The sequence below is a fragment of the Olea europaea genome, chromosome 11 (assembly GCF_002742605.1).
Source record: "Olea europaea var. sylvestris chromosome 11, O_europaea_v1, whole genome shotgun sequence".
Lineage (NCBI taxonomy): Eukaryota > Viridiplantae > Streptophyta > Magnoliopsida > Lamiales > Oleaceae > Olea > Olea europaea.
Window position 1 is genome coordinate 21,541,473 of NC_036247.1, and position 11,988 is coordinate 21,553,460.

The 11,988-nt window shown below is 32.5% G+C and overlaps 1 protein-coding gene and 1 long non-coding RNA gene across 3 annotated transcripts; both read right to left on the reverse strand.

Moving 5' to 3' along the window:
* Positions 1 to 3,175: 3,175 nt before the first annotated feature.
* Positions 3,176 to 4,509, reverse strand: LOC111403758 (probable CCR4-associated factor 1 homolog 7). The gene is made up of 2 exons (XM_023032380.1): positions 4,244 to 4,509; positions 3,176 to 4,126 (listed from the first exon to the last, which is right to left on the reverse strand). The coding sequence occupies exon 2, from the start codon at positions 4,084 to 4,086 to the stop codon at positions 3,253 to 3,255; it is 834 nt and encodes a 277-aa protein (XP_022888148.1). The 5' UTR covers positions 4,087 to 4,126; positions 4,244 to 4,509; the 3' UTR covers positions 3,176 to 3,252.
* A 1,655-nt stretch (positions 4,510 to 6,164) lies between these two features.
* LOC111403759 lies at positions 6,165 to 9,367 on the reverse strand. Of its 2 annotated transcripts, XR_002704524.1 has the most exons (3): positions 9,154 to 9,367; positions 8,800 to 8,960; positions 6,165 to 6,492 (listed from the first exon to the last, which is right to left on the reverse strand). It is a non-coding gene; the product is annotated as an uncharacterized LOC111403759 (long non-coding RNA). The 2 variants fall into 2 exon arrangements; XR_002704523.1 differs by having other exon boundaries at positions 8,800 to 9,367.
* Positions 9,368 to 11,988: the final 2,621 nt, after the last annotated feature.

Here is an 11,988-nt window from a genome sequence, read left to right on the forward strand (position 1 = left end):
AGTAACTCACTTAATTGATAATAATAACTATTACATGGTCAAAATAAATAAATTTTTACTATAAATAAGAATAAGTAGTATACAAAAACGTCCAAAGAAACAAAAATTTAATTACTTTTAAGCTTAACCAAACATTTAGCATCCCTTATTGTTAAAATGAGTCAATTATTTTTAGCTTAATTAAAATTATTTGTTACAAAAGTTATTTATTTAATTGTACATGAACTTTTAAATTTGGTCGAATGTGAATAAAATGAATATGTAAAGATTGTGTAGTCTTTTAACTAAATATTTTATTTTAAAGAATATAAAAAAGTAATCATTTATGAACTTTGTCCACTCATTTGTAGAATTTACAATTGATATCCATTTATTGTCGACACATTTTCTTTGGATCCACAATTTACAATCACTAACATTTTAATTTAATCATTCATGTGCATTCTGACAAAGCTTAAATTATAATTTATGTTGACCAAACATACTTTTTATTCATATATTTCAAAAGACTCACGAATTATTATTCAAGCATTCTATAAACTTATAAAGAATTGAAATCACCGACAAGGAAGCACTAAATCATGGGCTCACCAATGAATACCAAGGAATCCATCAGTAGATGAGGTTACCAAATAAAAGCCCATACAAGATAGTTGCCAACTATCTTGCTCAACGGACCACAAATACACGAACCAATTCCACAACTAATTTTTACTTACTAAAAAGGTCTAAGAAGAAGAACCACAGTCCAGTAACAGATCTCATGGGCCACCAAGCCATAAGAAAGGTCACACGACCTATAAGTTGGCCATTACCAGGCCGAAGTTACCAATTTGTCGAGAATTATTTTTTGAATAATGCTATCTAACACAAATGATATTGAACTTAGTTTAAGTATTAACATATCATAGATCTTATTAAGAGTCTTTTCGGTAGTGATTATGATAATTGATTTTGACCGTTACAGAGAAAAGCGGATTTTACATGTGAGTGAAGAAGTAAAAAAATGACAGTTGAAATAATAAAATAATGATTAAAAAATTGATTTTTTGGAGTGAAAAATTACAACCAGACGGGGGCTATATGAGACATGATTTATTGATATCGCTAGTGCTGTCACCTAAACTTTTGTTAAATACCAATAGTAAGAAATATCATTGCTCTTAAAATTTTATTGGCCATGAAGAGCTTCAATTTTTCCCATATAGGTATCGATGCATCAAATTCATATGTAATGCCTTTTTTTAATTTATGAATCTCTTAATTTTCAAGCAGAAAAATGAATAGCTAAGTCAAATTTTAAGAGCTATAAATGAAAAGCGAGTTATCATGAAAGATTGTTCATTGGAGTTTGTCCTTTGGAAAGCCATGCTCAGATTTACACAAACATGTTTGGAAGTGTTTTTATATTTACAATAGATAGAAATGAGTGATCATTAAATGTGTAATACTTGGATTCCTAGAAATGTATAACTCAAATGTTTATTAATGCGAATGATTAAATCAATGATGCCATTAAATTCCCCAGTGAAGAAAATAATATCATGGATGAAAGAAAAGGTGAACCAAGAATATATCAAGTTGCAGTAATGGGACACTAAATTGGGGCAACAACTTTGGAGTAGTGCTTTTCTGTTCGAGGTCTAGAGAAAGCTGCAATCATTGAGATTTCTACCCTTCCGAAGCTTTGTTCACAAGGGCCGTTTGGATAACTTTAAAAGACATAATACTCAGAGTGCCCCCAATTTCTAGGATATAGTTCTGCAACGTTATTCTACATTTACTGTATATATATGCATTATGATTCTGACAAAGTAGTAGTACAGAAACAAATGTTATTTTCCTATCACGACTGATGAAAGTTCATAGAAGAACTTTAGCAGAGTGTACATAAACAATGAGTGATATCATGATAAAATGTTCATGACAAGCAGAACTCAAGAAGTAAATCTTTATCACTTACCAACTCGCGACATTGCAAATTAAAGCAAATAAGCACCCAAGAGCTACACAAGCAAAACCTCGGGGATCCAAGAGACATTCGAAGAAGACAGTGGAAGTAAAAAACTAACCAAAGCAGCCCTCCGGGGCATAACCCAGTGGTGCAAAGGACAAGAGTGAGGTGGTCTCAGCTTTGTTGGCTGCCGCAGTGTGAGGATTCGATTCCTGAGATATGGAATTGAACTCTTTGTGGGCACCAGTGTACGAGCAAACTCTTGTTCTCTGACCTATTGGGACATATCCCGCGATTTACCTCCTTCATGATACTCCAGGGGCGAAGTGGTGGAGGCTCTCAAGGTTGGAGTTCAACTTTTTTTTTAAAAACTAACGAAAGCCAGCTTATATCCGTACAAATTATTCAATTTTGTAATGACTTTCAAGCGAAATATAAAACTATTAAACCTATTTACTTTATATTTTTCCACAGAACTAATGTGAATCCAAATAAACCCAGTAGTAAGATAATTGGACGTTCAAGTTTAGCATATGAAATGTGCCCTGAAAATTCAATTCTAATATCAAGCGATAGGATCAACATAACTTTGTGAAACAAAACTCAATTTATGAAGTATCTAAACGAGCGCCTTAGGAAACAAGAAAGTTAGAACCTGGAGAATATGATGCAGTATTTAAATTTCCTTCGCAGCAATCAATCCCTTGCATTTTACCATGATCTTGGCAAGTCATACACAACTAAGATATAAAAGGCAGGCCTTTGGTAGTTTTAAATCCATATAAGCTGTGACTTTACTAGACAGGAAACAGAACAGAGGAGATGACTCATATGCACAATTTGACAGAAATAATAAAAATCCTTTTTCATACATCAGCAACAAGATTGCATCTACTTTGGTCAGTGGTCGACTGTAAATTAAGCTGATACACAATTAAGTCTCCAAAAGAGAAAGGTGGTGATATGCAACAAGAAACAAGATCCATCATAGTTCTAATGAAATTACACAAAATCAAGCCAAATAATTGTACTGAGGCTTTGTCATCTGAAACTTCATATGCAGATTAGTTATTGATTGTTCAGATTATTTACTCTTCTTATCGTCTATTTATGTAAGAGCACAGGAAGAAAGTAAAAGCATACTTCAGGAGAGTGAAACTTAACCTGAACAATAGCCAAAGCAATGTAAGCCGTAAACTTGTAATGCAGGAAAAAGCTATGTAGTCTCAAGATAGATTTTTATTTAAATTTTGAGGGTTTATACTTTTTTCATTTTCTTTCAGCAGTAATCTGTCAATTCATTTTCCAATATCAAGACCATACAACACGCCAACATACATCTCGATTGAGCCTCCTAAGGAAGTCTCTCTTAACTTGAAGAATGTAGAACAAGTTAGCAAACTATCAGAACCAGCTTGATGACAGGTGCCAACTCGCTTCACGCCCAAGCGCTCTGCAATAGTGTTTAATCCGCCATAAAGGTTGTTGCAGAACATGATCAGATACTTGATATCATAGACAATCGGGAAGTACATCTTAAGCAAATCATAGAACTCCACTTGAGTATCAGGCAAACTCTTCCAAGTCAACAGCTTCAACAAGTACCCAAAATCATACGCGCTATGAAAAGTCACCCAATGGACCTCATCATTCAACACAACCCCAGACGACATTAGAAGTTGGCTGAATTTATAAACATGGATACCGTCCTCATTATTTTTCTTGAAATCAATGCCACTATTGATTAGTAGTTCAATGGAGTCATGCATGTAAACATCTTCTTCAAGGTTAAATTCACGGAAATTAAACTGCCAAATGCAGTATTTATCAGTTCCACAGGTGGGGAGATTCCCATTTTCATCAGAGAAGGTTAAGCCCAATTGAATTACCTTCAGAAGATCCACATTAGCCTTAAGGGTCTTAAAATTTTGCTCAGCTCTAGTCTTAAAATCACCTACGGGCCAAATAACAATGCCAGGAAACTCAGTATCCATTGAAATGTACGGGTAATCCTCTACAATATCTCGAATTAAAGCAAACTCGGCTTCAAGATTGTCATGCCACACCTCCCTTATATGTATTCTATCACTTATGGGCGAGAAAACCATTTTCTCATTAAAACCGAAGCACATACGGACAAAAGAGAAACCAAGAAAAGCAATTCAACAAAATCTGCATAAAGAATTCACCAAAAAAGGCACCAAAAAAACAAACGTATAAATAAAATATAATAAAAAATTCACATAAACACCCAGATCAAAAAAATTAACAAAAAGATTGAGATCTGACCTTCAAGATGGAATCTTTACGCTTATGGTTTTGTATATCCTGATTAATTTTTTTGGGCAGTGAAAAAAGAAAATGGGGTAATTTAGGAATTCTTCTTTCAAAATGGGGATTAAATGGTGATTTTCTGGCCGAAAAAAAGATGAGTTTACGCACACAGAGAGACGAAGAGAGAGGCGGGGGGGATTTGAAGTCCCCTCACCTCTCACATTGTAATGGTAAGTGAAGGGTTTGGGTTTTGCATGAAATAAGAGTAAAGAGAGGACACGAAAGTGTTGGGATGAATGTGTATATATAATAATATAGCCTGAATGTATGTAATATGTATGTATACATCTGGATTTTATAGTGGATTACAATCATTTTGAATGAGGCCCAAAATTTAAATTTTTGCTTTTTTTGGGTTGGATTTGACCGAAAACTTGACCAAACAAGTTATTTGAAATTTTTGTCTAGTTGAACAAAATACTAAAATAGCACTACATAGTGAAACGTACTAGATAGAAAAGAAAAGAAATTAAAATTTTGCTACTGTTCCTATGTTAAAATTATATGAATTAGTCGATTCGGGGCTTCTTCGATAGTGATTATGAGAATCAATTTTTTGATCGTTAAAGAAAAAATGGGATCCCACCTGTGAGAGAAGAAATAAAAATTGACAGTTGACTTCGAAAAGTAACGATAAAAAAATTGATTTTTTTGGATGAAAAATCAGAACCTAATGGGGCTCGAGTTTTATGCAATAAATTACCCATATATTTCACCAACTGGATTCTTCTGTAGCAAGATTTTGAAGTGTAAAGAGCAGGCCGTGCCACGAACTATATTTTTGTTTGAAAACTGAAATAGATAAGCACACAAGTTAGTAAAATCAAGGCTTGACCCTAAGCGATTAATGATTATGAGACCCTTAAAAATAATTTCTTTTTGTATTTATAGCGATTCTTGAACGAAATAACTTTTCGAGTTTGATTTATTTTCCATTGGGAATCCCATTTTCAGGATACTAAGTATTGAATCAAATATGGAAGTTATTTTATAGCTTGTGACAGTATTTTCAATTTGTGTACTTCTTCAAATTTAATTGACTAATGGAAGAAACATAAATAAATAATAGTGACGCCAACAAAAGAGTGCCGAATTTCTTATCTTCTTATTATAGAGAGAGAGTAAACAATTCTAACTGCTTAATGAACTTAAAACAATAAGTATACTAAAAAAACACCACCACCATTTTTTTTTTTTTTGGGTGACATCTACGCATAAATGAGAGATCCAAGTCAAAATCCATTAAACTTTGAGTTACTTGTAGAATACATTGCTCTAATCAACAATAGTAATTAAATTAAGATTTGGGTAATTCGAAAAGAGAAATCTTAGGATGGAAATTTTATAAAGGCCCCCAAAGTGTTGAGACCCAAGGCCTTTGCCTTGTAAGCCTTATACCAAGGCCGACATTGAGTAAAATTGTTGCAAAGTCTTTGGCGACAGAAATTTTAAAATAAAGTATCTAATTTTTATTTTTAGCATTACAGTTCCTGACCATTTGAAGTTGAAAAATGCTTGTTATACATCACCATTGGAAGATTTTTTTACATATTGATGAAGTAGCGATAAATTGAATTAAAATTGTCAAATTCTTTTCATCACTTACACAATTGTACATAAGTAGCCCCTTCCAGACAACCATTAAAACAAATTTTTTGGGGGAAAAATGAGTTATAGAATAGTATGTTTTTACATAATGCTGAGTTGGAAAATTTTTAGATTTACATACAAAATATTTTATTACGAGGATGTGCGATTAAAATTAAGTTAAAAAAAAAAGAAAAAGAGAGAATCTTCTTTCAATGGTTTTCAAACAAAGGCGTACGTCAGTCAATGGCAGAAAAAAGAGGAGAATTTATTTTATTTTTCTTGGTGATGAGATTTAAAATCATCTATTGATGAACAAATCTGTTAATTTTGATATACATGTAGCACAACCGTTGAAAGTTTTAGCACTTAGTCCAGATGAAAGTATCTTTTACTTTGCATGCGGAAAGAAATATCTCTACAGATTGCAAATGTAGTTCCCAGCCATAGGAAATGTATATTGCTACAACATTAATAATATTTGGTCTGCATTGCCTAACAAACGAACATGCCCTCACTGTACAATATTTCAGCTCCTTTTTCTTTTCTTTTTTTCTGAGAGGACTTCCTGCTGGGAATCTTCGGGTGAAGGGAAATTCTCTCATGACTTGTATCATCTGCAGCAAATTTTGAAGAACAGAAAGAGATTATAAAATGTATATCCAATTCGAAATTTAACCCAAAAAAAAAAATAAACGAGTATGATAACACTGAAAATAGAACAAGGTGAATGAAGGACTTCTCTGCATGAGAGAAGATGAAGGGGCGCTTTTATTATCAGCATAACAACACATTTTAGCTGTGTTTATTTAGCTTTATAAAAACTTCTCGGTTTGTTAACTCAAATTCATAAACACTAGTGAAGGGCATGCTAAAACTTTCACTTCTTGATTCAAGACGCAAGTTGATCATGCTCTACAGTTCTAGAACCTAGAGGAGAAAGTCGAGGATAGAAATTTTCGGCTTTGAACACAAACACTACACACTATACATCCAGCCTTTTCTTTTACAGATATTCTATTCATTAATTTATCGATCATAGTAAGGGGATATAATTCCATATCGAATGAAGATGAAAATATAAATCAATTTATAAAGGTTTGGACTACTCTTAACAAGATTGACCTTTGAAAATGGAATATCATGTTTTAACATGGTATCAGAGCTCATTAAGCTCTAACGAGCGATTCGATCCGATTATAAGTCTCAATTAATAAGCAACAGATTGTAAGATTGGTCTATTCAAACAATGCACCATCTTGTGGAGGCATGCTAAGTGATAAAAATCTCACATCTGTTAAATATCGAAATATTGACCAACTTAAAAAGATCTTGGGCTATTCCTCTTAATAAGGTTGACCTTATTAAGATGGACCTCAAGTCTTACCATGGTATCAGAGCTCATTAAACTCCAATGAGCGATTCGATTCGATTCGATTAAGACTCAAAAAATGAGAACACGATTTCAAAATTGGTCTGCTTAGAGAAGCCACCATCTAAATATGAAAATATAGACCAATTTATAAGGGTTTGGACTACTACTCATAACAAGGTTGACCTTTTAGGATGGAACCTCAAGTCTTAACAAACTATAGTGAGTGAATACACCATCTATAATTTTAAAAAACTCGAGAAAAATTGATAGATTAGATGAAGTTCTGCTCCCTCTCCTTAGGTTTATTCAATCTCCATACAAATTTATGTCTTGATATGGAACGATACAAACATATCCTCATTTGTACAATGAGGTGCCTATTGAAAGTTAAGATTCTTTCGTGAATTACAGCATAAGCTGATTGACAATTAGAAGATACAACCGGTGTCAGAGAACTTTTGGTAAAACAACATTTATATCCAAGTAACAAACTGCAAATATTGGTGTAGCTATGATGAAAACGTTAAGATATCAAGTAGGAAAACATGTAGAGATAATAGTGAAATATGAGGTTAACTTTCGAATGCTAAAAAAATTATGTTATTCTACTCTGCAAAACTTTACAAAACAAAGTCTTCAAGTCACATGAGTATTAGTTCTTATATGCTAGAATAATCATTTTGTCATTGTACCTCGCATTAATAATTTGTACTTTAGCAGGCAACATCATATGCTCTGAAATATTTTTGTTAGACAATTTTCAGAAGTGTTAAAAGGAATCAGATACACTACCTTACATTCTTCCGGTTTGGCCCCCATTTTTTAAAAATGAAAATGGGTGGAATAGTTTTTTTTTGAAAAATGAGTGATTGAAGAAGAAGGAAAAGTTTTCGATTTACGTGTAATATTATTTTATGGAAGATTGTGTGGTTGAAAATAGGAGAGAGAAAAATAGAATGTAATGTAATGAAATTTAATTGGGGCCAAACAGGGGCTAATGAGACGACCAAAATTATCAATGAGATTTTTGAAGATGGAACTATCTACTAAAGGGGATTCTGCAGTTAAGTTTACTGTAACAATAGTATCATATTATCTATTCAACACGCAAGGAAAAGAAAATGGTTTAGAAATATAGCCATCAACATCAAACAAATAAAGACATAAAATATATTGTACTGTGCTGGTATGTTTTCTAGTCATAAAATGGAGTTACATGAAGAAAAGAACAATGATAATGGATTCGATTCTTTGAATAGCAACCCTTGTCTTTACCGTTGACACTTTTATGTTATACTACAACAAATTTTACTTGATTTTCCCTAGTTATTCTCATTTTAGAAACTTGAATACATTCCCCAGAATTTTAAAGCCACAACTTCTATGAAGAATTAAATACTGAAATTTAATATCAGACAAACGATGATGTGCGCAATGCGAAGCTTAGCAAAAGAAAATATCACAAAAAACACCAATTTTAAATTATCAATTTCAGGAAGACACCATGCTCGTTAGTCTGTGAATGATATATTTTTGAATAAAATTATACCATCGTATTTCAACATAGAAAACCTCGAGTACCCGTGGCACAATAACAAGGAAATCGAAGTTATCGATCAGATTTCTGTTGTCGGTGTCCACTCATGCTACTTTTGCTCCGCTTCAGCCCCACCAGCGGCGGCTAGTCAACCGCGACTGACACCAAATTATCTGCAATCGGGAAAAAAAGACTGATTGTAAAAAATTTAAACCAAAGATTGCTGGTGTAATCGACAGAGTAGAAGCTAAAGAATCATGAATTTGCACCACGTCTCACATCACTAGCAGAAAACCTAAACCATCTAAAAATGTTAAAAAAAATTCAACAAATAATAACCCTAATTCTCGGTTAAAAAATTCAGACCCAAAAAACCCACTGAAAATAACTTCAATCAATCATCAAATCTTCGCAAAATAAATTTGTTCCATTTTTCAAAAAATAATAACCCTAATTTTCAGATAAAAAATTCAGACCCAAAAAACCCACTGAAAATAACTTCAATCAATCATCAAATCTTCGCAAAATAAATTTGTTCCATTTTTCAAAAAATAATAACCCTAATTTTCAGATAAAAAATTCAGACCCAAAAAACCCACTGAAAATAACTCCAATCAATCATCAAATCTTCGCAAAATAAACCTGTTCCATTACTCGATGGCATAGGGGCTGGTATATGAAATGGTGAGATCTCCATTTTTCGATGTGGGATTAAAATGTACTTCAGTTACTACTGATATGGTTCGGTAATGGGGCCTAAACTTTTTTCCGAACTTTGTGCTGGACCATGTTGGTGTGGTATTCTCATGTTAGGGTTAATTTCAAAATTACAAACATTTAGGGGATCAATTTCAAAATTAGGCGAATGGAAAAGTATTTCAAAGATAAGGTGTTTTTAAAATCTGTTACTTTTTTGTTATAGTATATCTAATTTTTCACGTGTTTTTAATTTTATGTATCTTACTTTTCTATAAATTCTACACTTATATATTTTAGATTGTAACTTAAACAATGTGTTATTGTTGTTACAACGTGTAATTTTTTTTATTTTTTTTATATTGTAACTTAAATTTGATGCGCCACAATTCACCATTTCCACCATCCATCAACACAAGAAAATTACATTGCTAATACAATGTATGTTGGTTTTACGATTGTAGTGACAGAGATGGTAGTTATTGGGTCAAGACCTAAATTTGCACAGTGGTTAAGGATTGTGCGACAGTGATTTACAAAGAGTAGGTGGTTACGATTATTGATGGTGGCCATGGTGGTATTGGATTTGATGTGAGAGATGGTGACAAGTATGGTGTTCTGTGGGTTTAAAATGGGGGATTTGATTTAGGGTTGGGTAATTGATAGAGAGATAAAGAAAGTGAGGGGGTTTAATTTAGGGTTTTGGTGAGGATGAAGGATTTGATGAGTTATTTTACGATTTTTTTGGTACTAATACTTGATTTTTAATAATATATATTTTATTATTTTTCAACTTTTAAAAATAAAAGCACAAAGCGATTTCGTTAATTTTTGTTGGGCTCGACTCCAATAGCAAAGATGGACAGGCCATCTATCTCTCATATGATTTATGGGCATATTTCAATTTGAATAATTAGAAAAATTCACAAATTGTTGTAAAAGTTAAGTTTATTAGGTTTTAGAGTTGAATGACAATTATACTCCAGTAGCCTTAAAAATTATTAATGTTTTATCCCTGATTCTGCCATATAAATACAGGGTTTTTGTTCTTAACAAAATATATACAAGTCTATTGATTTCTCTCTATTCTATTCTCTTTTATAACACGTTATTAACACGATTGTCTTAAAATAAAAGTGAATTTGTTAAAAGGTAATAATAATTTTTTTGCATAATCATCTATTATATGTACCAAAATTAATTTGGTGACATGTGAAATTCGAGATGTGAAATCCGAGAAGTGGCGAGGATCAAATCTATGTCAATTAACCGGATTAGGCATGGACTCAGCTTTTCTAAGAGAAAAAGCTTCAAAAGTTCGCCATAATGACATATTTTTACGAGCATGTGCACCAAGCTAGAAACAAATAATGTTTAGCCTTTTATGTCAGGTGCAAAGTTTGTAAAACTAACTAATTCAACAGAAATTTTATATATGTCTACTTGTCATGCATCCGCCTCATGAATTTACGAATCTCGATCCCTACCTTTATTTATACTTCTTTGTTTACACGAATTGTGTTGATTATTAAGGGTAATTGACACAAAATATTCTTACCTTTCAAATTTATTGTGGAAACATTATCACCTTTTATTTTTTGACATTTTCGCCCTTGCCTTCCACATTTCTTTGCGTTGAACATCATTTTCATCAATTTTAACGTAAAATGACCAAAACACCCTCCCATTTAAATAAAACAAAAAAAAAATGAAAAGAAAAATAAAAACTAAATTACAATCTTACTCCTCATTGCTTTAAAAAGTGCAAGTAAGTTCAAGTAATAATTAAAATGCTTAATAGCACAAAACGTTCTTAAGTTTGGCCTATAGTGCGCAAAACGTCCATTCGTTTCAAATTGGTAAAAATGACGTTTACCGCAATGAAACGTAAAAATAGAGAAGAAAATGCAAAAAAATTGAAACGTATGGACATTTTTCGCAAAAAGTGTCAAATGTATGAATGTTTTTGCTATTAGGTCTTATTAAATTATTAAAAATAATTAAAAAAACTCTCTCTCTCTCTCTCTCTCTCTCTCTCTCCAAATGAGAGTCACATTAGAAGTGAAAAAGCTCCGACCAATCATCACCCAAATCGTCGAATCTTCATACCACTGAACCATCTGTTGATATTTTAAGACCATGAAAAAAGGCGCCCTAGTGAGTATAGTCGATTGATATGTTGGAAATGACATGGGTTTATTCAGAACAAGTGATGCCGCTAATATTTGCATTCGAGAGTTGGGTATTTTGGCTTGCAATTTCAAACAAAAATATTGACATTAAGGTTTCAAGATTGAATGTTGGATAGTATATATAAAGAGAAGTGGGGGCTTTTCAATGGTATGGTGGTTCAGTAGTTTGGGTGATGGTTTGTTGGAGTTTTTTTGACTTCTAAAGCTCCTCACCCATTTGGAGAGAAAGATAATAGAGAGAATTTGTTTTTTTGGTTTTTTTTAATATTTTAATAAGGCCTATTAGCTAAAAACATTCCTACGTTTGACATTT